The 27,953-nt window shown below is 41.6% G+C and overlaps 1 protein-coding gene across 7 annotated transcripts in view; it reads right to left on the reverse strand.

Moving 5' to 3' along the window:
* Positions 1-27,953, reverse strand: part of IRAG1 (inositol 1,4,5-triphosphate receptor associated 1) — a 129,958-nt gene that overhangs the window by 58,831 nt on the left and 43,174 nt on the right. For 5 of the 7 annotated variants that reach the window (XM_054027393.1, XM_054027395.1, XM_054027394.1 and 2 more), the window contains exons 3-4: positions 18,134-18,236; positions 10,928-11,001 (exon numbers count right to left, since the gene is read on the reverse strand). The exons of 1 other annotated variant lie outside the window; for it this stretch is intronic. In XM_054027393.1, coding sequence (XP_053883368.1) covers positions 10,928-10,996 — 69 coding nt within the window. In that variant the 5' untranslated portion in view covers positions 10,997-11,001; positions 18,134-18,236. Of the gene's footprint in view, positions 1-10,927; positions 11,117-18,133; positions 18,237-27,953 lie in introns of all 7 variants that reach the window. One more of the 7 variants, XM_054027397.1, reaches the window with a different exon arrangement.

Raw genomic sequence — 27,953 nt, forward strand, 5'->3', positions numbered from 1 at the left:
GGAGGAAGATTGCTTCAAATTAGCAAAAATTGTATCATTTAAAAAAATGCAAAACAATCAGTTACATATGGAAAAGAATGATGCTAGAAGAAATATTCAATGTAAACATATGCACATACAAGTAGAGCCAAATACAGATGGAGGATAAGCATAGTAACTCGGAGCATAGGGATGAGCATAAAAAAACACATTCATTCTAATTACAACTCTTTAGACAATCCACTTAACATCTGACTCAGTTTCTCCATCTGGGAAATTCAGGTATTACTTTCCTCCCTAATTGGGAAGTTACAAAGATTAATTCATGTTTGTAAAATGCTTTGAAATTAAAAAGTCATTATGTAAATGCTAAATAGTGTTATATTCTATGCAAATATAGAGAGAAAAAAGGAAGAATTCACTGCACATTTTAAGTATTTTCATAAACACATGGATTATTGTTACTCCTGACACTAATCAAGTAAATAAGTTTGAAAAGCCTCAATTCACAGAAAACTATACTGATAAAAGAGAGTGTAGGCTCATTTTGAAAGATTTATTTGTATTTTAGGAAAAAATGAATGGAACACACCGCTCTGCAATACTGTTAGTATTTCTGGCTGGCGTTAAAGTTGCCCACAAGTGAATGGCACTTTCTTCCCTGTATTCTGAAGGAACAAATCTACCAGAGCAACAGAATAACTTGCTGTATCTCCACTTTTCAGTAGAAACAATTAGGAGATTAATTTGGGGGACTTCTACCAAGAAGACACTGACAAGGATTAAGCGGAGAAAGCATTTGCCATAAATTACCACCCTAATGATTCTTAATTTAAAGAGTTAAGAACCAAGACAATTCTAATGAAATACTTTATGAACTAATTAAAATAGGATTTCTATAGCATAGTTACAATACAACACAGCTATATAATACGTAAGTTTTTTGAGGGCCAAATTTCTCCTCAATTACACCCCAATAATTGAAAGCCTGACCCAAAGAAGACTTACTATTGACATCAATGAGCAATGGATTCAGCAGAATTTGGCTCTCAATACTTCTGAATGCTTCTAAAACAATGTTATGTGGTATACATGGCAGAGATTCACATGTGCTTTTCCATTCTGTAAATTCAAATTGGCTCTGAGTGAAATGTTGTATTTGTTCCAACTGTGCTCAGTGAAGTAATCTTGATTTATAACAAAGACATATGACTAATCAGAAGATAGGTTTAAATCTGTAAAATTTAGGGTTAAAATATTAGAACTACTTCATCAGCGTCTACTCAAAATACATAGATTAATGAAAGTCCTCCTGACAAAACTGATTTGTGTATTTAGAAGATGTGGTATTCAGTTTCACGGAGCTGAAATCCACACGCCAAAATTAGGAGTAATGTCAAAATAAAACAAAAAAAGTTTCTGACATTCAGGCTACAAAATGACTACTTCTTCATTTGAAACAATTAAAAATAATTTTAAAAAGACTATTTTGATACCTTTCATTCAATCATTTCTCCATTTGAGGTTATCTTAAAAATGCAATGTAGTAAACAAAGTCATTACAAACATATTTACCCAGTGGGCACGTATACAACTAACATGGACTAAAATATACTCTGATCTCAGCAATTCTCAAGTTGCTTGCCATTAAGAACGCCGCTTATCAATTTTTTATGAATACATTTTCCTCAAGTGCCACATTTTGTTCTTGTTGAATACATGTATTCATCTGATAAATTCAAAGGCATTGACAATAGCTTCAAAATGGTATAAAACTAAAATACGTGGCATTATTGCAAGTGAATCTATAAAACCCTCCCTCCCAAATAACATCTGATTAAAATCAAGATGACAAATGTAAATTGATAAAATAAATTTTGGCTAAGGCTAAGGCTTCCATTTTAAGTTCCAAGTAATTACGTAAAAACAGGTACCAAATTTCTAACTTGCTGGTAAACAGGAGTTTACACTTTAAAAAAAAAAAGGAAATTTACACAGCTCCTCACCTCCATGACCATAACTCTCATTTAGATGTCACATCCAGGACATTCCATGTTGGTGATTATAGGGGAGTGAGAATTAAGAAATATAAAAACATGCTTAAGAAAATTATGTGCAGATTTAAACTTAAAGAAATATATTACTCGAATATTTGCAAAAATAAATGACAAAACCTAGAAACCCTAATTATTGTAATATGAGACTGTAAAGGCAATGCTGATGTTGCTTTGAAACTATTATGATCAGATATTACAGAACCTGTTTATTAACATTTGTGAAAGAGCTGTCTTCCTGCCCTGTTTACTGAATGAATAGCACATGCCTATAACAATCAGTTTTCGGGTCTGATTCTACTTATGTGGACATCAATGACAAAACTACCATTGACTTCAGTGTGAGCAGGATCAGGCCTCCTACACCTTAGTGATCTTTATAAAGCTGGTATAAACAAAGGGTAAAACCTTTTGGACTATGTCAGGATTGCAACCAGGGGCGGCTCCAGGCACCAGCGCAGCAAGCGCGTGCCTGGGGCGGCAAGCCGTGGGAGGCGGCCTGCCGGTCGCTGTGAGGGCGGCAGTCAGGTGGCCTTCGGCGGTGTGCCTGCGGGAGGTCTGCCGGTCCTGCAGTTTCAGCAGCAATTCAGCGGCTGGTATGCCAAAGCCACGGGACTGGCAGATTACCTGCAGAAACGCCGCCGAATCCTCAAGACCGCGGACCTCCCGCAGGTATGCAGCAGAAGGCCGCCTGACTGCCGTGCTTGGGGTGGCAAAAAACATAGAGCTGCCCCTGATTGCAACTGAGATTTTTAAAAACAGGTGACTATAATTAGGTGCCTAAATCGATATTTAGGAACTGAAATAAGAGGCTTGTTTTTTCAAAAATCATTGAATTCAAGATTAGGTCAGATTAAAGTAACCTAATCTAGGTCATCATATATATTCTTCAGTATAATTCAGACAGCATACCCTTTAAGGTGGTGCAAAGCTCATGCCCTACCCCGTGCGATACATGGTTGAATGTATGGGAAGGAGTCACAGAGCCCTTTGTCACAGAGCCAAATACTATTAATCAAGAGCAGTCTTTGTACTCAAATGAGCAACTGTGGCTGTACCCTGTTGGGTCTTGCCAAAATATTCAGGGTCCAGCTGACTGCCATATTTGGAGGTGGGAAGGAATTTCCCCCTGAGTCAGATTGGCAGAGACCCTGGGGGTATTTTGCCTTCCTCTGCAGCATGGGGCACTGGTCACTTTCAGGTTGAAACTATTGTAAATGGTGGATTCTCTGTAACTTGAAGTTTTTAAATCATGATTGAGGATGTTACATAACCTCTGGCTGAGTTACTGTCTACTACAGGAGAGGGTGAGTGAGGTTCTGTGGCCTGTAATGTCAGGTGGTCAGTCTAGATGATCATGATGGTCCCTTCTGGCCGTAAAGTCTATGAGTCTTTGAATGATTAAAATGGGAAGCTCCTCATGCCCCGTCCCTTATGCACCTGCACAAGGAATGGCTACAATTCAGACATTAGACAATAATACTCAGTATTCTAATGCATTTTAACAGTACAGACAAAATGGCATTTCAAACAAAACTGCCTCAGAAAGGACTTATGTGCTGTGACTAATTTGAAGCACATGATATGAATTCTCTTCTCCTTCCTTTAAGCTAGAAAACTCACCTATTTAAAATTAAATAAAAATAAACCGGAGTAACTCAAACACATGATGTACTATGAGAGATAAAAAACAACAGTAAAATCCCAGATCAAACTTAGCAAAACAATCTTTCTAACCAGCCTCAAACTAAGAAACTGTACAATACGCTAACTGCCCTTTTTCCATGTTCTCTGATTCACTGCTCTCTTTATGATGTGCCCCACCTATCCTCTTTCTCAGGAAGTTTAAACAGAAACAATAATATTAGCAGATTATTTCTGAAACAAAATGAACTTCATCCAGTGTGCGTTCTAGAGATCTTGTCTCACACTATACATAAACATTTGTTTTCAAGTTCAAACGCTGTTTCATTTTTATTGTTTCAGTAATTTTACATTGCTTATCCATGTAGAATCCAAATCTAGGCAAGAAGAATAGAACTAATTTAAAATGCAGTTTGAGAACCATAAAAATATTTGTATATTGAAATGTCAGAAAGGAAACGTCATTTATAACTGTGATAAAATGCATAGTACCATATGTGATATGCATAACTGCAAATGTGCTAAAATGACACCAATTTGTTTCTAACTCCAAGTTCAACATAAGAATGGCCACAAATCAGTGGCCCATCTAGCCCAGAATCCCATCTTCTGGCATTGGCCAGTGTCAGATCTTCAAACAGATAAATAGAACAGAGCAATTATCCAGTGATCAGTCAGTCCTGTTCCCTACTGTTCAGTCCTGCTTCTTGCAATTAGAGACGTAGGGACACCCAGATGTTGATTTAGTTGGGGATTGGTCCTGCTTTGAGCAGGGGATTGGACAAGATGACCTCCTGAGGTCCCTTCCAACCCTGATATTCTATGATTCCATTTTTACTAATATGTGCTTCCATTTTAAGCATCTTTTCTAAAAACACATATCTTTGCTAATACTCACTGAAGGACCTATCCTCCATGAACGTATCTAAGCTGGGCCCAGATGGGGAGCGGAAGGAATGGGACCAGCCATTTCTCACACGAGCTGCTCCGGGTTGCTGCTCTGTGCAGTGCAGTGGCTATCAGAGAGAGTGGCAAGGGAGGTGGTGGTGGCAGTTGGCCACCCCCTGCCCAGACCCAGCTGCTGGAGATGGCCTGAGTGAGCCAGATTCCCCCCTCCCACCCGGCAAGTTTCCGGCTCGCTCGGCCCCTGTCCCCAGCAGTCAGGCCCGGGAATAAGAGAGGTGTGGCCTGCCACCACCCCCACCACCACCACCACCACCTCCCCCCCAGCCAGGCTACCTCTCTTTTAGATTATGCCTGACCCCAGTATGGGGAGGCATAAGTCGTCTATGACAAAAATTGCATGTAGTATTCTAGAGGTGGATGGACCATGGATTTATATAGTGGCATTATGATATTTTCTGTCTTATTATTCATCCCTTTCCTAATGTTTCCTAACATTGTTAGCTTTTTTGACTGCTGCTGCACATTGAGCCGAGGTTTTTACTGCACTAGTCACTATGACTCCAAGATCTCTTTCTTGAGTGGTAACAGGCAATTTAGATGCCATCATTTTGTATGTAGTGTTGGGATAATTTTTTCCATGGTGCATTACTTTGCACTTATCAACACTGAATTTCATCTGCCATTTTGTTGCCCAGTCACCCAGGTTAATGAGATCCCTTTGTAACTCTTTGCAGTCAGCTTTGGATTTAACTATCTTGAGTAATTTAGTATTGTCTGCAAACTTTGCCACCTCAATTTTTACCCCCTTTTCCAGATAATTTATGAATAAGTTGAATAGCACTGGTCCTAGGACAGAGCCTTGGGGGCTCTGCTATTTACTTGTGATAACTAATTTAATTAAACTAAGAAACCAATCCTACATTCCCTATCTGTGGAAGTCAATTTTTGCATTGACAACCCAATATTTACATTATCTATCTTTTACATTAGAGTTTGATCCTGCAATACTGGGACATACTGAAAACTCATTGATGTCAATGGGAGTTTTGAGTACCTGAGAAATGGAGGACAATACAAGTACCTAGATAACAAATATTTAATTTAGTTGACCAGATTATCCTTAAAATAAAACCATTGAGTAAATCTTATTTTAGTTAAATGGATTCTTGTTTTAAGTAACTAATGTAATACAAGGATTGACCATTGTTATCATAGAATGTTCTGACAACTAAAATGTTCTTTTTCCTTTCCTGCTTAGGCCCCAATTCCACAAGGTATTTAAGCATGTAGCTAACTTTAAGCATATGCTTAAATTCATTCCTATTCAGCAAAGCACTTAGTCACATGCTTAACTTAACTTTGATTTCAAAGGGGCTTAAGCTCATGTTTAAGCATATACTTAAGTGATTTGCTGAATTGGGGGCATAGAGAGGGCAGTAGAGTACTGAGATTCACAGTTGTAGCTCTCTTGACAGGAGAGCAAGACAGAATAAAAATGAGAGGCTTTTTTTCCCTTTCAAAATAAAGCAGATAATAGCCAACAATTTAAAAGAAAATCAATGTCTGATACAAATTGGAATAAGAAACAGTCAAAGGAGCAATATCAAGATTTGGATGATGGAATAAAGTAAATGGTCTGAAAGAAAAGTTAAAAATATAATGGGATGACATGTTATCAGAACTCAGGAGAGCCAGTAAAATCAGATTATAGTTGAAGAAGAGAAGGGTTGAAGATGATAAAGGGACTCTCTATACTAAAAAGAGGGAGAGCTTCCATTGGACACTGATAACATGCAGGTGGAAAAGAATACAGAAAGCTTGAGACAGCCAGGTTCTAATCTCAGATGCCAATTACACACAGTTTCAAAAATCTACTATCACATATCCCCAGATAATTTCTTAGTCTCTAGCTTCTTAACGCAACTGTAGGAAACTATTCAACTTATTTTTTTAATTCTAAAACCCTATGATCAACAGATTCTGGTTGTTATTGCAGGTCAGTTCATTCTAAGAAAGTGAATTTATAAAGGGACACAACATCAAAGTCAGAAAAAGGGATACGATTTGTGTCCTGAGCAATCATTCTGTATAAACCATTTCAGTGCTGAACAAATGGTCTTGTCAAAATAAAATAAATACATAAATACATAAATAAATCTGTTTAATGTTCTATGGGGGCAGGACACATACAAGACCTATCCTGCACTCCCTATTCAGGCAACATTCCTATTCATTGTCAGGGGTTAGACTGCATCAGAATAGGAGGGAGTGCTCACGCTCACCAACTTTGGTGTCTGTTATTATAAATCTCAATGTGACATCATGCTGTGGAGACAGGCTGCAGCAGGAGGAAGAGAGCACGGAGAAGAGAGAAGAGAAGAGGAGAAATGTATCTGTAAGACGTACATGTCCACAAGCAGACCCTTAGCCAACCAAGCAACAGTGTGCATGCGTGTGGGCAGTGTGTGGAGCTGGGTAGGTGCACATCCCTAATATTTGCCCATCCTTTTTCCTAAAAACACTGAGTGGGATTTTCAAAAGCCTTCAGCGTTGGCCTAACTCCTTTCCCACTAAAGTCAATGGGAGCAGAGTTAGGCCAGTGCTGAGTGCTTTTGAAAATCCTACCCAATATTGTTGTTTTGACTTGGGCAAGTTGGAGAATCTGTATTGATGTAAAAATAAATTAAAAACTCGGACCCAAGGTTTTTTCTTCCTTAAATTTTGGAAAACCCAATGCAATTTTCTGCAGTTTAAATATCTTCTTAAAAATTCCTAGAAAGAGGTTCAGCATAAGGGAAGCTGGTAGGATTGAGTTTACTTCCTTAAGAGAATGAGGGCTTGCTAGAGGACAAATATTACTATCTGAAAAGAGGAAGGGTAGGAAGACTTCAAGTTGGGACATCTCTTCTCCCAGCAGATACCAGGAGCGGCGCCAGGGTTTTTGCAGCCCTAGGCAGCAGTGCTCCTCCTCAGAGCATTCGGTGGAAGGGGTCCTTCCGCTCCGCGTCTTCGGGGCGCTTCGGCGGCGGGTCCCGGAGCGAGTGAAGGACCCGCCGCTGAAGCGCCCGGAAGATGCAGAGCGGAAGGACCCCCCGCTACCGAATTGCTGCCGAGGACGGCAAAATGCCACCCCCCAAATCCTGCTGCCCTAGATAACCGCCTAGTGTCGCCTAGTGGAAGCGCCGGCCCTGGCAGGTACTGTTGCTGCTCTGTTTAGTAGCAGGAAAGGATCAGAGCCCCAGAAATTCCTCAATCAGTCACTAGCTTCTTCGACTTTAGATTCCCCTGCTGGGCAAGTCCTCATTTCACCAACCTGAAAGGGAGCTGTGTTCCTCCTTACTTAAAACCCTGCTTCTATTGACTTCAGTGGGAATGTTTCCAGCTAGTGAAAAACAGAACTACTTTATTTATCATTATTTTAAGCTAATACCTAGATTATGCTGTAGGACTCAGGCTGTAGTACGGCCCACTGGTGGTGACAGGCACATACATGTTCAACTCCTAGCCCAGACATTTGCCGGTTGTAATCCTTGTTCCAAACATTTAGATAGGATTAAAAGTAGCTTGTTGCTTAAATTCCTTCTTCTGTTTTCTTACCCCTTAAATGACATTCCTCAGAAAAGCAAGTGTTTTGCCTGGTAAACAAAGATTCATAATCAGTCATTTACTGTAGTTTATTTTAAACTTGTTTTTAGAACAGGAGGCTATACTGTTATATCCATCCAGATTAACAAGATTTAGGCCAAGAGGTTTGTGTTTCTCATACTAGTCCTCTTCTGGTGTGCTGTGCCTAGCAAGCTCACAACGAGTATCTAATACACTCAAATACAATTTGCACATGACAGATAAAAGTAATCTGCTTGACCTACTGTATATTCCCAAATAATCGTTTGCTAAACTTGAATCTAACTGGGGTGTTTATCTTAAACCAGGAAACTAACCCTCAGCAAAATGTGCAATTTTGACGGAATGCATGACAAATCAATGCAGGGTTCATTGCTGACAATATTTTCCTATGATGTTAAAAGAAAAGAAGCGGATGTTTTTATCCAAAGTGTAGAATACAGTGTCCTAGCTCCAGTGACAATGATAAATTTTAACTGAAAACATGCCAGAATATAAATCCTCTCTACATTTTCACCAGGTTGCATAAAACAGGATAACCTGGCTGGGCTGTGATTCTTTAATTGTTATATGTAATGATGTTGTTTTGTTCAGCTAGACATTCATACTTATCTCAGGAAAGAATAGGCTTTTTATTTAAAAAAAATTGGTTGAGAAATTAAAAAAAAAAATCTTTAAAAGAACATACAAATTATTTGAAGGCCAAACTGTATTTTATTGGTTATTTTATTTATCTAAAATTACAAAATTGCATGTAGACTTCTATATAGACTACCCATCTGGACTTTATGTAATTTTGGTACATGTTCAGATACCATTGTGATGAGTGAAGTGCTGATAGATACTGTAGACAGAATAGATTTCCATCATGCATCAACAAGATAACATCTTCAGAAACAAGTTCCGTAGCTCTGAGGGCAACAATGCTTCTAGTTTTAGCTTAAAGCATCTACAAGACTCAGTTCTTTCCTCAGATGTTAAGTTATTGTATATTATACTGCAATTTAGTTCTGAAAACGCAAAGAAATTACTCCAAATCCTTGTTACAATAAAACAGACAGTATGTGTATGTTTTCATAATTCTTTTTTATTCACGGTCTCTGAAGAACATGACATTTTTGGGCAGCTTTGGAATAAATAGCACAGAATGTTATAATAAGTAAGTAATATAAGTTTCCAAAACAAACTGAGGGTACTATTCTTGAAAAAGTAGAGCTCTCATCCCTCATGTATATAAGTCATTTGATGTAATGGAAGAACCCTAAGTATACAAATACTGATCAACAGGGTCAGACCAATGGTTCAGCTAGCTCAATCTCCTGTCTTCTGACAGTGATTGGTGTCAAATACTTCAGAGGGAATGAACAGAAGAGGGCAATCTATCTAGTGATCCATCCCCAGTCATCCAGCCCCAGCTTAGGGATACCCAGAGAATGGGGTTGCATCCCTGACCATCTTGGCTAATAGCCACTGATGGACCTATCCTCCAATTCTTTTTAGAACCAAGTTATACTTTGGCCTTCACATCATTCCCTGCCAATGAGTTCCACAGGTTGAGTGGCTGTTATGTGAAGAAGTACTTCCTTCTATTTGTTTTAAACTTGCTGCCTATTAATTTAAACGGATCCCTGGTTTTGTGTTATGTGAAGGAGTGAATAACACATCCCTATTCACTTTCTCCACACCATTGATGATTTTACGGACTTCTGTCAGATCCTCCCTTAATCATCCCTTTTCTAAGCGGAACAGCCCCAGTCTTTTTAATTTCTCCTCAGATGGAAGCTGTTCCATACCCCTAGTCATTTTTGTTGCCCTTCTCTGTACTTTTTCCAGTTCTAAAATATCTTTTTTGAGATCGGACAACCAGAACTGCATGCAGTATTCATGAATTAATATAGTGGCATTATATTTTCTGTCTTATTATCTCTCCCTTTCCTTAGGGTTCCTAACATTCTGCTAGCTTTTCTTGACTGCCACTGCACACTGAACCAATGTTTTCAGAGAACTCTCCACAATGACTCCAAGATCTCTTTCTTGAGTGATAACAGCCAATTTAGATGCCATCATTTTGTATGTACAGTTGGGATAATTTTTTCCAAGGTGCATTACTTTGCACTTATCAACATTGAATTTCATCTGCCATATTATTACACAGTCACACAGGTTAGTGAGATCCCTTTGTAACTCTTCACAGTCAGCTTTGGACTTGAGTATCTATCTTGAGTAATTTAATATCATCTGCAAACTTTGCCACCTCACTGTTTACCCCCTTTTCCAGATAATTTACTAATAAGTTGAAACAGCAGTGGTCCCACTACAGAGCTTTGGGGGACTCTGCTATTTACCTATCTCCATTGTAACAACTGACCATTTATTCCTACCCATTGTTTCCCATCTTTTAAGCAGTTACTGATCCACGAGACGACTTTCCTCTCATCCCATGACCACTTATTTTGCCTAAGCGCCTTTGGTGAGGGACCATGTCAAAGGCTTTCTGAAAGTTCAAGTACACTATATCCACTGGATCACCTTAGTTCACATATTTGTTGACACCCTCAAAGCATTCTAATAGATTGCTGAGGCATGATTTTCCTTTATAAAAGCCATGTACAAAATCCGTATACAATTTTACAAACTTCAGAAAGTATACAAAGTGACACGGTTCAGTCTTAGATTTGTGCAGCATAATATCAATAGAATAGATTTTTAAGATTGCTTACTTTGACCGGAGGAGAACTGGTGCGTTGTGCTTCTGGTGGCTGTCCCTCGTCTTCAGGTAGGGTTGGCATGGTAGCTGGTGAGAGACACGATGGACTGCAATGTGGACTAAAAAGACCATGCACTGCTGGGAATGTCTGTTTCAAGTTAACCTCAAGGGATAAGCACTGAGATGCCTTGTGATCCACAGACTATAGTGTATGCCAAAAATACAAATCAAATCCATTTAAAATCTATGTTCAAACACTGGGGATCACTTTATAACAACAAACAATAATAAAGTTTAAAATTAAAAATGATTTGCCTTCTTGCATTTTATTAACTAAAATTTCAAAGATCAAATATAACATGATAAAATATTTAAAGGAACAATCTTCCTTATTTTACTTGATTTCCCCCCCCTGTTTCCTAGGAGATTTTTCAGACTTTCTGCATCTGATTCGCTTGTGACTATGAACTGCCCTTTCAAAAAGCTCTTTAGAAAGGGAGTGTGTGTAATGGATACCTACAATATATCCCTGAACAAACACTGCAACCTTACTACTGCAGAGTGTGATCTCCGATCTGATATGCTAAGGAGGATGAGAAAGGAAAATCCCCAAGACAAAATGTTGCTGATTCAGGAGGTGCCACTTTTCCTCTGAGCTAGTATTGAATAGGTCTATGTGTACCTTGCACAGTTCGGTTAGCAAAGGGTTTTCACAAATTGGTCCCTGGAGCCTCACTCCTGTAGTTACAACTGAATCAAACCTCTGCACAATTTTTTTTAGCGGTTTGGGTTTAACAAACTGGAATCTCCTAAGAACAAGCCTCAGCCAGCTTTCTAACCCTCTCACACTCATCAGAGCCCCCCTTCTTACTTTAGATGTCTTTAGAGTTGTTGGGGGAAAGATGGAGGGAAGCTGATTTCAGGAATGGAGGTTCACTGGCTTCCAAACTATGCAGACATTCAGTCCATGTTCACCTAACATTCAGGAGACTAGAACAAATCTGATGAACACATTGAATCTTGAATGCCTGGCTCAGTTCAAGTGGGTTTGAGGTTCAGTGCCACTATTTTGCACTAGGTAATGCATCAATAGCTAACACTAGTGTTAAGGGCTCTGTCCTGTCTGAGATGCTGTCTTTTAGATAAGGCATAAAATATAACTCCTGATCAAATGCAGCCATTGTAAATCCTGTAGCCGTTTTTACAAAAGCCGAAGATATTAACTCATGTCCCGACCAAGTTTCAACTCTGGAAATTATATTTGCCTACCTAAATTCTCCATGCACTTTCAACTGGAGGAAGTATTTCCACTTCCTGTCTTAAACTATCGGACAGTGTTGCTGAGCACACAGTTAAACACCCACCATATTTAACTCCAAGAGTAGCTGAATTTCAGAGATGGTTACTGTAATTCTTATGGAAATCATTTGTACAGCACTTTGGATCCATTTGGGTGACAGGGACTATATAGTAATCAAGATAATATATTCCAACTTTTGCTTCAAAGAAAAGACTGCCTGATGGACTTATTAAGGCAATACAGTCATCACAGTCCAAGAACATATTTCCTGGGGGCTCTTTCTTACCTGTACTTTTCAAGAGGATTTTTTCTGCTTTTAAGAATGCCGAAAAAATGTGGGACATGTATTTTAAGCAATCTTAGAGTTTGGAGGTTTCTGTGGTAAGTTACTAACTTCCCATAGCTATTATGTGTCTTCCTATGAACCCAGATCAGCCTGGGGCATCTCTTTTCCAGTGAGAATTATGCAAAGTGAAAAAAACAATTATGCCTAAGAAAGGTTGGCAGGAATATTATGGTTCTATTTGCATAAGATCTATTGGTAACAAGGGGGAAAGAAAGCAACTGCTACTTTATCAGAGGAACAGAATTAAACTGCACAATACTATACTTTTAAATTGTATTATATAAATTTGTTAATGTAATTAAAGATAGAAAAATATTAGCACTGTGTAACACTGACAGACCATGGTCACCGGCGGGCGGGATCGAATTTGGGACCTCTGTAGGGTGACCAGATCACCCAAGTCAAATATCGGGACGCGGGGGGAGGGCGGGAGGGTGACGCGGGGGGGGGCGGGGCAAAACAAAAACACCCTTCCTCCACAAGCGCTGGAGGGAGGCCCAGGAGATGCAGGGGGAGCACGGGACCGGGGTGAGTAAGAGTCCGGCCTGGCCCTGAGGAGGCAGGACTCAGACTGGGCTCCAGGATCCGGCGCATTTCCTTGTTTGTCCAGTGTCCCGACCGCACGTCGGTCGGGACGCGGGACAAACAAGGAAATATCGGGACAGTCCCAATAAAATCGGGACGTCTGGTCACCCTAGACCTCTGGAGCTTAGTGCATGAGCCTCTACTGCAAGAGCTAAAAGCCAACTGGCCCTTAGCTAAGGCTGTAGAGCAGACTCATTACTCTCTCTCTCTCTAAATGGTCTCGGTGCCACTAGATGGGACAGAACAGTACACCCAGGAGGTGTGTGGTTACAACTGCAGTCCTGTAAGTATCTATACACCTTCAATGTTTTCATTATGTACTATCTATGCTCCGACTAAGAGCCTGGTTTAGTGGTGTGAGCACAGAACTGGGAGCCAGTAACTTCTGAATACTAGCTCTGTCTCAGACATCAACTCTGTGGATTTGAACTTGGAACCAAATTTTCAAAAACTTCCACTAATTTTGGATGCCTAAATTAGAGGTGTTAAAACTATTACCCTATATTAGAAACTCTGTTCAGAGGTGCGAAGCAGCCACAACTCCAGTGGAAATCAGTGGAAGCTGTAGGTGCATGATGCCTCTAAAAAACAAATCAGACCCTTGGTGTCTCAAACTGTATACCTAAAAATTGAGGTACCTCAGATTAATGGACGCTTAAAAATGTTGTCCCCTTAACCTCTCTTAGCTTTTCCATCAAATAGGGGATGATAATACCCACTTCATGTGGATATTGAAAGGGTTAATTAGTTAATGTCTATAAAGCAAGTTGAAGAGGAAAAATGCTACATAATATGAAGAATTATTTTAAGTGGTATTCACTGTATATTATATTGCAGTCACTAAGCACTAAAACTTTACTGTGACCCCCGGTGGACAGTTTAGGAATATGGTTAGAAAACACATACAAGAGTTTAATCTACTCAGTGGCTGGATTTTGGTAATTGCCTCACGCAGGGCCTCACACAAAGGCTTCCCTGGACAGAATACAGGACTACAGTGACTCCACCACAAAAGCAAATAAATACTATTGTACTGAAAAGAGGTATTGGTTAGAGAGAATGCAAACTAGATTGGGTTTGACATCAGTGTATGGGTGTGTATACACACCTACACAGCAGTCAGACAACTTTCTACAGCTAAACCAAAACAACTTACCGAGTGAGCAAGTCAGATTTGTTGATGTATGATTTAATGATTCTATCAAATTAGCAAAGACCGATCAACTGCTTAGTTATTCTGGTTCCATTAAAGTAGGGCAGATCTGGCTTGCATACTAACTACCTTCTTATTGTTCATGTCACTATGAAATTCTAACTGACAACAGCTTGTTGGTACATTACTGTAAGATTCTTAATTTTCTAGTTTAAACTTCAACTAGAAATTAGACAAAATAGAAACAGTATCTACTAGGCAGATGGGAATTGAACATTCTCTCTTGTTTCAATTTATCTCCCGAAGTATCAGCTACCTGCTAAAGTTTATGCGCTGGTGAAAATTAGAGAAACATCGTGGCTTGAATTTACATTTATTGTTTTGTTAGCTCTCAGTATCACTAATAGGAGGTACAAGAGAAAAGAAATGAAGAACAAGCACTTATGTGTATTATTGAATGTCTTCTCAACACACCCTAAGTAAATCACGGAATGAGGTGGATATCAGAGGCAGAACTCATTGCTCAGTTTACCATGAAGGCAAATGTTAACTGTATTCATTTTCTGGCTGGTAAACAGCAGGTACATTATGTCTGTGTGTGCTGGGAAAAATAATCACCACCTACAGTTGTTGGTCAATAAAGGATAGAGTAGCTTACAGTCTTGAACAGGTTCATCACTTGAACCCTATTATTTTCTCCCAACTCTGAATCACTGCATCATTCCTAGTCTTGAAGGATTAGAGTTTTATTGGTAAATGTCAATAAACATGGATTTCATTATACGCACACACACATACACTCACAAAATTTATGGATTATAAGCAAAATTTACAGATAAGCAAATTAAGAAAAATGCTGCTTGAGCACTTACTAGAGTTTGATGTAAGGCTGTTTACTTTATATATTTTGACATAGGATATTGACAATTTGGATTTTAACCTTGTAAGTTTTAATTTTTTTAATCTCAATGTCTACTACCATTAAAAAACTGTTATCTGACACTCCCCCCTTAATTTCCCACAACCGTGAAAGTTTAAATTGATAAAAATAGGAAAAAAATGCTCAAAAATAAATATTGGTATTATCAGTCAAAAATGATAATAAATATAGAATTCTACAAAGTCTACTCATTCTTTATTCTTGAGTGAGAGACTGTTTTGTCTGGAGGAAAAAGAGGCACAGATAATTTAATATTCAATGCCTTTTAAACGAACTGTTAATTGTAAACTGTCTTTTACTAATTAAAAAGTTTTGCTCTAACTGGTTCATGAAAGAACAGGAAGATTTTGTCCAGCAACAGTTTGATTTTACCAGACTGGCTTTGAAAACGGCAGCCAGGCTTGCTTTGGTGAATTACGCTAGTGACACCAGTCGCAGGAGTCATAGCAACAGCTACAAACGTGTCACGACCCTGCTGGTGTGCTTTAATGTAGTGCTCTTTGAAACAGTACTAGGTTAAAGCACACTACAGAACCTTTAGTGCACATGAACCAAGTAGTGCACAACATGTTAGTGTCCTTTAGAAGTCACTATAGGGTGTTACCCTATAATGTAAACAAACCCTTACTTTTCATCTCCGGATACATAGGATTGAACAAAATCCTGCGATCTGAGCAACCTCTGAACTTGGTGAAAATTTGGATCCAATACAGCTTTAAAGCTTGAGCACATAACTACATAAAAGGTGGATTCAGTCCTTTCCTAGGTCACAAACGAAAATGAATTTGGTTGTTTTACCTAATTCTCAGCAGACACAGAAACACATCACCATATAATTTGGCACAGTTGACAGACAAGTACTCAAGAGAACCCTGGGACTGAAATATCAGGAATTATTTCAGGCCAAGACAGAGTTGTGCCTGCTACACTGCTAGATGTAAAATCTTTCATACTACCAGCTACCTACTTAGCCTAATATGTCTGACTCTGATGAGCATCTAATTCAAATTAAAAAAGACAACAATGCACAGTGCAATGAGGTTAACCATTAAACACCTCAAGTTTCAGCCCCTTATTTTGATTAAAAACACCAACCAACAACAACAAAACCCACCCACTCTTGCATATAGCGCAGAGGGACAGATTCTGTGCTGTGCCTCTCAGAAAGTACAGCCTAATGGGCTGGTGGAATACAGGTTAATTTAAGCCACCATGGCAGTGCCTGGATCCTGGGTGGCGGGGGCCTGAAACAGCCTCTGGCATAAAATTAGAGCCTTACTCAGGCTGCCGATGGGCTACTTTGGAGCCAGGAGCAGCCAAGAATCTTTGTATTGCTGAGCACTAAGAAAACTCCCTCTCCTGACCCTGTCACATCTTCTTTGGTGCCGAACCCCATCTTTAGAAAACACTATGGCAGGGATATTCTCCCTTGGCTAACTGAGGTGCCTTTGTGTCTCCTATACACTGCCACAGTGTCTTAGAGGGCCTAGGATCAGCCCGAATTTTAGCAAAATATGAGCATATACTTTCCTTCCTAATAAAGACATACGCATTAGCATTCCAGTTTTTTATTTAGACACTTTAAATTGTAAAACTTACAGGGTCAGATTCTCTGGTACACTAAGGCAGAGGTGTTACATAAGCAACAAACTGGCCTTAAACTGACTGGGGATATCCAGTGGAGAATTTACCCTGTGCAGGAGGCATCTCTGACACTTCCTGCATCCTCCCTTCCCTCTCGTGTAAGGGGAAAAAAGGGGCATGTTGGGGTATGGGTGGGAAGGAGAGGAGAGGAGTGCGAACCAGAGCTCCGTCGCACCAGATCATTCACTGGAGTGCCTTTACATCACTTTTATTTTGGGATATTGGGAGACAGGGTGCAGCCTTGAACCACCAGGACTCAAAACCTCCATGAGGAAACCAGGTTACAGTCCCAGGGCTGTAGTGTAGAGTGCCAGATGCTCCCTAGTCTGACACAAGCCAGCTGGTTACCTTTGGATTCATGCTGCCATTATAGCTCGGTACTGCTGGCTTTACCTCTCTAAGTTAAAGATTAGAAACCTCTTTATAAAAATATACAACAAAATAAGCTTCCACGGGATGTTGTGGAATAACCATCACTGGAGATATCCAACACTGGACAAGGCAGCCATTGATGGTTTAGGAATAACAAAATGAATCCTGCCGTGTTTCATAAGGATGCACTATGGGCCGGATCAAATGTCCATTCAAGTCAGTGGAAGTATCTCCAGCAACATCAACAGGCATTGGATCAGGCTCTGTATGACCTTCTTCCATCCCAAAAGGACTCTATCATTATGTTACTGTTGCTATTTTTATTAAAGCAAATGATCCACAATACCATTTTGAAACCAACCATGGAGTAACAGCAACAGCTTCAAAATAATCAGTTACAAATAAAAACCTCTAAAAATTATTTTTTAACTCAATGCCACAAGCGAAGTGGAAAAGGATGGAGGAGTAGAACATCGGTTCAGTTAAACCGCTTCGTGGACTATATGAGAAAAAATTTAGTTGTTTTAAACAAGGCAAACACCCTATCCACCAGATTCTACTTTATTCTCACACTGAGTGACACGCAGTATAAATAAGTTTTGTTTAGTTCTTGTCTGTTATTGTACACCCTCTGCTTAAAATAGTTAGGTAAAAATGGATCCCCTTAGGGTTCAAATTTGTTGTCAGATATAGATCAGTGGATACAGAGAACTTTCTTCTATCACTGGGTAGCTTAGAACACAGTCTCCAGGAAATGATGATGTAGGAGCTGTATTCCATAAAAGGAAAAAGTATTCAGAAATGTTTGGCTTTTGATCTGTTCCCTCTGCAACCCATTTCACCACAGTAGAGAAAGCAGAGTATAATTAGTAAACTTACCCTCTCTGTCTGAGTCACAGCTGAAAACTGAGTTAGCAAGGGTTTAGAATAAAGATGCTTTACTCCATCTCCACTGCTAGTCTGACAGCTGACCTCAAATGCTCTGTCAAATCACAGCAAATATATAAGAAAAAGAGCAGAAATATAAACACAAAGTTTAGAAATTGTTTTCTTAAGATTCCTTGGTTCATATACTGCCCCCAGTCAAGGCAAGCAACTCCCATTGGCAGTAGTGGGAGTTCCACATTCTCATCAAGGATAGTATCTGGGTTTCTGAATGAAATATTTTTGAATTGCTCCTTGTGGGCCTAATTTGCCATTGCCCTGCACTTGTGCAGTCATTTGCGCCCCTGCAAAGTAAATGACAGGAGAGTGTAAATTGCTAGCAAATCAGAAAAGGAGCATTTTACATTCCCTTCACATTCATGTAAAAGAACACACAGGGCGCAGGGCATTTGTGAATCAGATCCTCCGACCTTAAACTTCCTAACACTGAGGGTATGTCTACATTGCAATAAAACATTTGTGGCTGGCCCATGTCAGCTGACCTGGGCTCAGGCTGCACGGCTATAAAATTGCAGTGTAGGCATTCAGGTTTGGGAGCCTGAGCCCAAATCAGCTGACATGGGCCACCCATGAATGTTTTATTGCAATACAGACATACCCTCCATGTTAAGAAGTTTAAGGTCAGAGGATTTGATTCACAAATGTGCTGCACACTGTGTGTTCTTTTACACAAGTGGGAAGTGAATGTAAAATGATCCTTTCCTGGAGCCTGAATGTCTATACTGCAATTTGATAGCCCTGCAGTCTGAGCCTGCAAGCCCAAGTCAGCAGCCCTGGGCCAGCCATAGGTGTTTTATTGCAGGGTAGACCCACCCTAAGACAGGTTATAGCTCTATTTCATTCTGTGAAAATTAATGCAAGACAGAAATACAATTTTCCTGCCAATTTATTTGTACTGCATGATAGGCCTTTCAGTCACAAAACACTATTAATTATATATAGGAATTACTCCACTAAGAAAAAGTGCAATTTGTTAACATTTGCTGGCAATTTAAATCTTTAGATATAGATATATATATAGAGGTCATGGACATTGATAGAAGGTGCTTATTTACTGCATGTAATTTTTTAAAAGTTATAAAGTTGATTTTTCACTTGAAGTAGTGCTTAAATTTGTAAGTTATTCTAAAACTGCTTTAGCCATCATTGATCTGCAAAGATAATTAACAACTCCATAAGACACTGTATAATACCAATGTATTCTGCAATAATGTTTAATGAACCAAATTCTGCCTCCATTAATATCCATTCAACCCCATTGGGTAGGACCGAGAAGTTTTTTAGGCAGTTACAGTGTTGTCCCTCCTGATGAGATATTGAACAATACTTTTCTAGGCTGTGCAGATTGTGTGCAGCTAGAATGTTAATGTAAGGTTTATTTCCTCTCACATACAGGATTTGATCCTGCAAAGTCTGAGAGCACTCCTATTGGCTTAAATGGGAGTTGAGGGCATCCATCACCTGGCAGGATTGAGCCCCGTATGCAGATGAAATTCAGATAATTGTGCCATGATAATATTTAACATGAATAATTTCTACATACATTGACTTTTAACTTATTAATCCTTTTTTATTCTTGTACCTCCTTATCCCTTACAAATACAGGGAGGTAAAAATCAAAAAAGAACCCAAAAAAGGAGACTGACCAAGCAATAGCATTCATATTGCGAAAAAGAAGGCCCCTAGCCTCTACAGATTTTTCAATCACCATATAATCTCATGGCTATAAAATCTTTCTTAAAATCATAAGGATTGCATACAGTTACCTGTCCCCCGGGTCTCACTTTATATAAACATACCAGAGGAAATGACTCTTTTCTACTTTGTAGTTTCCTCATGGCCCAAGAACATCTAAAACTCAATACAGTAAAAGCTTTGTTATCCAGCATGTTAGGGGAGTAGGGGGTGCCAGTAAATCAAAAATTCCAGTTAACTAAGAGTGAGGGGTTTGGGTGCAGGAGGGGGATCAGGGCTGGGATGCGGTAGGGAGTGCGGTATGCAGACTCTGGGAGGGAGTGTGGGTGAGTGAGGGGTTTTGGGATGCCGGATCCTGGCAGCGTGCGCCTCGGGCAGCTCCCCGGAAGCGGCGACTTGTCCCTGCTGCTCCTAGGCAGAGGCAAGGCTAGGCAGCTCTGTGCACTGCCCCTGCCCGCAGGCTCTGCCTCCACAAATCCCATTGGCTTCGGTTCCCACCCAATGGGAGCTGCGGAGCCAGTGATCAGGTCGGAGGCAGCACACGGAGCCCCCGTGGCCGTTCCTCCACCTAGTAGCAGCATGGACATGTCGCCGCTTCTGGGGAGTCAGGTAGGGAGCCTGCCGACCCTGCGCCAACCGGACTATAAACCCAACTTTCTATGAAGATCAGAAATACCAGTTTATAGAGCTTTTCAGTTGATAAAGTGCTGGATAACACAACTTTTACTGTACTATTTAATAAAATCAGCTTGTAAGCATCTGTTTTAGAAATTCCACAGCTGGAATAGTTATTTTGTTCATCATACTATGTACAAATTAGAATATGCCACCATCTTGTTATTGAACAAAGAAGAAATAACTAATTAGGTAGGCAGCAAAGTATTCTGATTCTCCAGAGCATCTAAAAGTATCATTCTTTGGAGATTGTACTTTCAAAAATGAGGTAAAGGGTGGCCTGCACTAGTCTGAAGCATTTGTAGGTATGTTGGATTGTTTGGAGAGTAATATTACAGGCATTAGTACTTAAAAAATTAGTTCTGGTGAAAAGTGATGAATTCAATATGATGGAAAATGGAGTTCATTTTTCTACCACGTAAATACAGCAAAGGATAGTGAGAGTTTAATGTTCCCAAAATGCTTCTCCAATATACCTCCACTCTGGTTTGCAGGGAATACCTCTAGTTACCAAGACCCTCAGAGTCTGTGCTGAAATTGCCAACAACGGCACAAAATAGAACCAACTGTAGTGTGTTTTTTGTAGTATGTATAGCTGTAAAGTAGCGACTAAATTAGCAGCCAGGCACTTGGCCATTTAGGCTGGGATTTTCATAGGTGCCTAAGGGAGTTAGGCACGCAACCTCCCATTGAATTTCAGTAACACAAACTTATTCTGCAATAATATTTTATGGCCCAAATTCAAGGGGAGTTAGGTTTGTACTGCTTTAGGCACCTATGAAAATCCCAAGTTTAATATTTGCCCTTACCGAATGTTCTATATTGATTCTACTACACACACAAAATAGTTTTAACATAGACCCATCATACAGGGTTCTGGCTGTTTAATGAATAGCAATCACACCTGCAGCATAGGAATTCTCCATAAAAAATTGTTAGCCAGGTTCCATTCTGTTTTAACACTAGTTTATCAGAAGAAAACTATATGAATATTGATACTTAAGTAGAAGTGGCAAACATTAAAACTTAGGTTTGTTCATTCAAGTAGCACTAAACCAGTTTTGAACCTGGTCTGTAGTCTCTTGTATTAGGATCCGATTTTGCTGCCACTAACAGGAGACTCAACTGGCAAATGCAGTTAATATATATTTTTAAAAACATTAGTAATAGTGAGGAATAGTCTTAAAATTTTAGAACAATGTGCTCAGGAAAATGGATGCAGTTTTCTTTTAAAGGAAGGAATCTCTAGGTCCATTTACAAAAATGTCTCTGGAAGAATTCAGGGCCCCTTTGCTTTGGGTATTAAGGAGTTAATATTGCATGACTTGACCTTTTATGAATGAGTCACAAATCCTGGAACCAAAGTTTTCCATTTCCAATTTTTGTGTTTTATTTAGCTATACAAAGAATTTGAAGAAGATTAGGCTACTATTAATGTCACTGGCTGTCTACTAATGACTGTAGGAATTGTGTGTATGATTTTGCATAAATCATCTTTAATAGCAGTCTGCTACATTTCTATTAATTCTGCCTATTCTTTTTGACTCATCAGTTCATGACAGAGATCCAGTGACATACTTTATCATTAAGCATGGACATGTCCAAACACTGGACCAAATGCGGAGGTCCTTTCTCAGGGTCTGATCATATCCTTGTGTGTAAAAACTGGCCCAGAGGGAGTTATGAGAGGGGAAATGTTCGCAGAGATTTCTCCTTAAATCATTCCATTGTGGGAGTTCAGGGTCCTGTCCTCTGCTCACCGTGGGCCCAACAAGAAATCCAATAGATTCTAGGTGATCAGAGGGAGATTGGTGCCTCCACAATGACGCTGGGTCCCCAGTGGCTGTCTCCCTCTGCTCACATTCACAAGACTGCTAAACTGGCAGCTGTCCCAAGGACCACCCTTAAGAAGGGATACCCACAGTAGATGGGTGCTATGGAACTAATATAGTAACAAGCGCCACTCGGCAAAACAGGAGACAACATACTTTTGCATCCTCCCACTCCGGCAAACCCAGTCTGCCTTATTCTCCCATTGCCCTCCAAGTACCTGTGTAGATCGCTCAACCTAACAGAAAGTCCAAGGAAAGGGAAGGTGGAGGGATGTTGCCATGGAGCCAAGTGAGAAGAGGGTGATCATGCAGAAGAAGGAGATCAACTTATAGATTTTGGGGGCACAACAAAACTCTCAATTATTATTTAGATGTTACTCAAGCAAACTCATATTAGCTTCAGTGGGAGTTTGCCGAAGAATGGACTGAGTCAAAACTGACTAAGGACCTCAAGATTTGGGCCACTGTAGATGAACTACCTCATAAAGAATATTTTCTCTTTTACAGCCACCAGAACAAACTTGTGCACATGTGAGAATCATAGAATCATAGAATATCAGAGTTGGAAGGGACCTCAAGAGGTCATCTAGTCCAACCCCCTGCTCAAAGCAGGCCCAATTCCCAGCTAAATCATCCCAGCCAGGGCTTTGTCAAGCCGGGCCTTAAAAACCTCCAAGGAAGGAGACTCCACCACCTCCCTAGGTAATGCATTCCAGTGTTTCCCCACCCTCCTAGCGAAATAGTTTTTCCTGATATCCAACCCGGACCTCCCCCACTGCAACTTGAGACCATTGCTCCTTGTTCTGCCATCTGCCACCACTGAGAACAGCCGAGCTCCATCCTCTTTGGAACCCCCCTTCAGGTAGTTGAAAGCAGCTATCAAATCCCCCCTCATTCTTCTCTTCTGGAGACTAAACAATCCCAGTTTCCTCAGCCTCTCCTCATAAGTCATGTGCTCCAGACCCCTAATCATTTTTGTTGCCCTCCACTGGACTCTTTCCAATTTTTCCACATCCTTCTTGTAGTGTGGGGCCCAAAACTGGACACAGTATTCCAGATGAGGCCTCACCAATGTCGAATAAAGGGGAACGATCACGTTCCTCGATCTGCTGGCAATGCCCCTACTTATACAGCCCAAAATGCCGTTAGCCTTCTTGGCAACAAGAGCACACTGTTGACTCATATCCAGCTTCTCGTCCACTGTGACCCCTAGGTCCTTTTCTGCAGAACTGCTACCTAGCCATTCAGTCCCTAGTCTGTAGCAGTGCATGGGATTCTTCCGTCCTAAGTGCAGGACTCTGCACTTGTCCTTGTTGAACCTCATCAGGTTTTTTTTGGCCCAATCCTCTAATTTGTCTAGGTCCCTCTGTATCCGATCCCTACCCTCTAGTGTATCTACCACGCCTCCTAGTTTAGTGTCATCTGCAAACTTGCTGAGAGTGCAGTCCACACCATCCTCCAGATCATCCTCCAGACCGACCCTTGGGGCACTCCATTTGATACCGGCTGCCAACTAGACATGGAGCCATTGATCACTACCCGTTGAGCCCGACGATCTAGCCAGCTTTCTATCCACCTTACAGTCCATTCATCCAGCCCATACTTCTTTAACTTGGCGGCAAAATACTGTGGGAGACCGTATCAAAAGCTTTGCTAAAGTCAAGGAATAACACATCCACTGCTTTCCCCTCATCCACAGAGCCAGTTATCTCATCATAGAAGGCAATTAGGTTAGTCAGGCACGACTTCCCCTTCGTGAATCCATGCTGACTGTTCCTGATCACTTTCCTCTCCTCTAAATGTTTCATAATTGATTCCTTGAAGACCTGCTCCATGATTTTTCCAGGGACTGAGGTGAGGCTGACTGATTGACTCATCAGTTCATGACAGAGATCCAGTGACATACTTTATCATTAAGCATGGACATGTCCAAACACTGGACCAAATGCGGAGGTCCTTTCTCAGGGTCTGATCATATCCTTGTGTGTAAAAACTGGCCCAGAGGGAGTTATGAGAGGGGAAATGTTCGCAGAGATTTCTCCTTAAAATATGTGCATACGTGTACTGCCACTGCAGGATTAGGATCTTAGATTGCTACTATGCCATAACCTCATAGGTTGTGCTGTCGAGAAGCTCTTTCAGATATTCACGCAGAATTTCCCTCCTCTTAAGTTCAACCTCTCCCAGTCATACATCATCAGTTCTTCTCCCTGCTTCATGTGTTACTCCATTCTAATAGCTGTAGACATTACGTGCTCCTATGCTCTTTTATCCTTGCCACATGACCATTAATTCATTTATGCTCATCTCACCTTTTATTGCAGGGGTGGGCAAACTATGGCCCAGGGGCTGCATGTGGTCCTTCAGATGTTTTAATCCAGCCCTCAAGCTCCTGCTGGGGCTTGCTGTGCGTGGCTCCCGGAAGCAGCGGCATGTTCCACCTCTAGCTCCTCCGTGTAGGGGCAGCCAGGGGGCTCCGTGTGCTGCCCCCGCCCCAAGTGCCACCCCCGCAGCTCCCATTGGCCAGCCAGGGCCAGCTCTGGCTTTTTGGCCGCCCCAAGCAAAAAAAACAAAAAAAAACAAAAAACAAAAAAAAATGGGGTGGCCAGAACGGCAAAGCAAAAAAACCCCAAAAAATAAACAAAAAAAACCCTGCAGCGCGGCTGGAGCGCGGATGCGGGGGGACCAGCTGGGGTGGGGGGGAGGGAGCGGGCGGGAGAGAGAGAGAGAGAAGGGGGCAGCTAGGGCTACAGCAGGGGCGCTGCCACGCGGCCCCTCCCGCTGCGCTGCCTCCTGCTGCGAGGGCTCCGCTCTGGTCAGTGGGGAGGGAAGGAAGAGGACTGCCCTGCAGGGCGCTCTGGTTCTCCACGCCGCCGCCCCCTATAGGGCGGCCGGAGCGGAACAAAAAAAAAAGCGGCCGTGCCGCCCTAGGATTGGGCAGAATGCCGCCTCAAACAATCTGCCGCCCCAAGCACCAGCTTGCTCAGCTGGTGCCTGGAGCCGGCCCTGCGGTCAGCAAACGGGGCCAATGGGAGCTGCAGGGGTGGCACCTGTGGACGGGGCAGCACGCAGAACTGCCTGGCCAAGCTTCTGCGTAGGAGGTGGAGAGGGGGACATGCCGCTGCTACTGGGAGCTGCTTGAGGTAAGCATGCCCCAAAGCCTGCACCCTAACCCCCTCCCGTGCCCCAAGTCCTTGCCCCAGCTCTCCCACCCTCCTGTACCCCAGAGCCTGCACCCCCAGCCACTCCCCAACCTACTGCCCCAGCCCGGAGCCCCCTCCTGCACCCTGAACTCCTCACTTCTGGCCCCATCCCAGAGCCAGCACCCCCAGCCGGAGCCCTCAACCCCTCCCTCACCCAACCCCCAATTTTGTGAGCATTCGTGGCCCCTCAGGCCAAAAAGTTTGCCCACCCCAGTTTTATTTAGATTATATTTTCCGTGCAAACTTTAATTGATTTTGTGTACTCTTCTTTGATCTTTTAGTCATTCTAGTTCTAAGAAACAGACCTTGGACAAACAGTGTCATCAAGTGACACTTAGGAGGGTGGCTTGGGAGGAATCTAGCTCTAGGGGTGATCATAAGTAAGGCTATGTTTTAGTCATGGGTATTTTTACTAAAATGTCATGGGACCTGTCCATGACGTTTGCTAAAAATACCCTCCATGACTAAAACTTGCGGGGAGGTGCTCTGAGGGGGGCGGTCCGGGGGTGCCACAGGTGCTGGGGGAGTTGACCCGGGACCCCTGCTGGTACAGAAGGAGGAGGGGGGCCAGGCCGCAGTGCATGGCCTGGGACCTCCGCTGGTACTGGGGGAGGGGGTTGGCGGGGCTTCCTACTGGCTCCATATCTGCAGCTCCTAGGCAGCAGTGGCAGGGGCCAGGGTAGGAGCTCCTCCACTGCTCCCGCCACAAGCGCCAGCTGCCGAAGCTCCCACTGGCCGGGAATCATAGCCAATGGGACCTGCGGGAGGCGGGAGCTGCAGGCACGTGTAGCACGGAGACCCCCCCAGCCCTCCGCCACCTAGGAGCTGCAGGGGGGGCCCCCACTCCAGGTAAGCGCACCCCCCCACACACACCCCAGCCCCTAATCCCCTCCCACACACCCAAACTGCTGCTGCTGGCCCAGCTGGGCAGCCCCTGGGCCAGTACCAGCCACTGCAGAAGTTACGGAAAGTCACTGAATCAATGACTTCCGTGACAGATTCTCAGCCTTAATCATAAGAAAACCTGCCCACTACAAAGATATTGTCTTGTGGCAAATGGAGCTCACCCATGTGAACATTTAAAAAATAGAACGGAACTTGAAAAGGACCAATTGGTGAAGAAAGAGATAGTGGTTCCTCTCTTTTTCTAGATAACATATTTTGTACAGAGATACAAGATGGGAGAGGTAATATCTTTTATTGGACCAGCTTCTGGTGGTGATCTGTGGAGCTCGAAAGCTTGTCTCTTTCACCAACTGAAGTTGGTCTAATAACAGCTATTACCTCACCCACCTTGTCTCTCTAATATTCCAGGACCAACACAGCTACAACACTGCAAACATATTTTGTATAGAAACTGGCTAATTTATGTAGGAGGGCAACATCAGTCTTTGCTCCTGGGACATATAGGGAATAATGACAAAATGAAAAATGAAAAACATTCTTAATGCTCTCAAAAATGAGATACTATGAACTGATTTCTTCCAGGTTATACATCTGTCTGGTAAAGATGATCCTGCGTTGGAAATAAAACAGAGAGGTGTATTGTACTTGATGTCTGTATCAGAATGGTAAATATTAATTCAAAGAATTAAGACAAAATATTCAGTATGGCTTCTGAATTATGATGGAAGAAACAAATGGATAGACAATTGCTTGTGAAAATGCATATACCCACCTACCTGTTATGAAAATGATTTCTACGTTTGCCCAATAGTTAGGTTCACTACTATTTCCCAAAGTGAGCTGATAATAGATTTCAGAGTAGCAGCAGTGTTAGTAGGAAGATATATATATACTCAGAGAATATGAAACAATGGGTGTTACTATACACACTATAAAGAGAGTAATCACTCTCCTTATAGTGTGTATAGTGTGATAAAAGCTCAACTTAAATGATCACTCTCCTTATAGTGTGTATAGTAACACCCATTGTTTCATGTTCTCTGTGTATATATATCATCCTACTTTTCCACTACATGCATCCGATGAAGTGGGCTGTAGCCCACGAAAGCTTATGCTCAAATAAATATGTTAGTCTCTAAGGTGCCACAAGTACTCCTGTTCTTTTTGCTGATAATAGATGTCACTTTCAAATGTCGTGGACGACCTCCTCTTAGCATCAACATCATTGCATTCTAAGGAAAAGGATTTTAACACTGCTATCAAACAACACGCATATTGAAGCTATGTCTACATCATAAACTAGGGGTGTGACTCCCCTGCTTGTGTACACACATTTGTGCTGTCAACATGCTAGCATGAGTATAAACAGCACCGTAGCTGCGATAGCACGGGGAGCAGCAGCAGAGGCATTGCCCAGCTGTGCCAAGTACAAATCTGCCTGAA

Source organism: Malaclemys terrapin, chromosome 4 (genome assembly GCF_027887155.1).
Source record: "Malaclemys terrapin pileata isolate rMalTer1 chromosome 4, rMalTer1.hap1, whole genome shotgun sequence".
NCBI lineage: Eukaryota > Metazoa > Chordata > Testudines > Emydidae > Malaclemys > Malaclemys terrapin.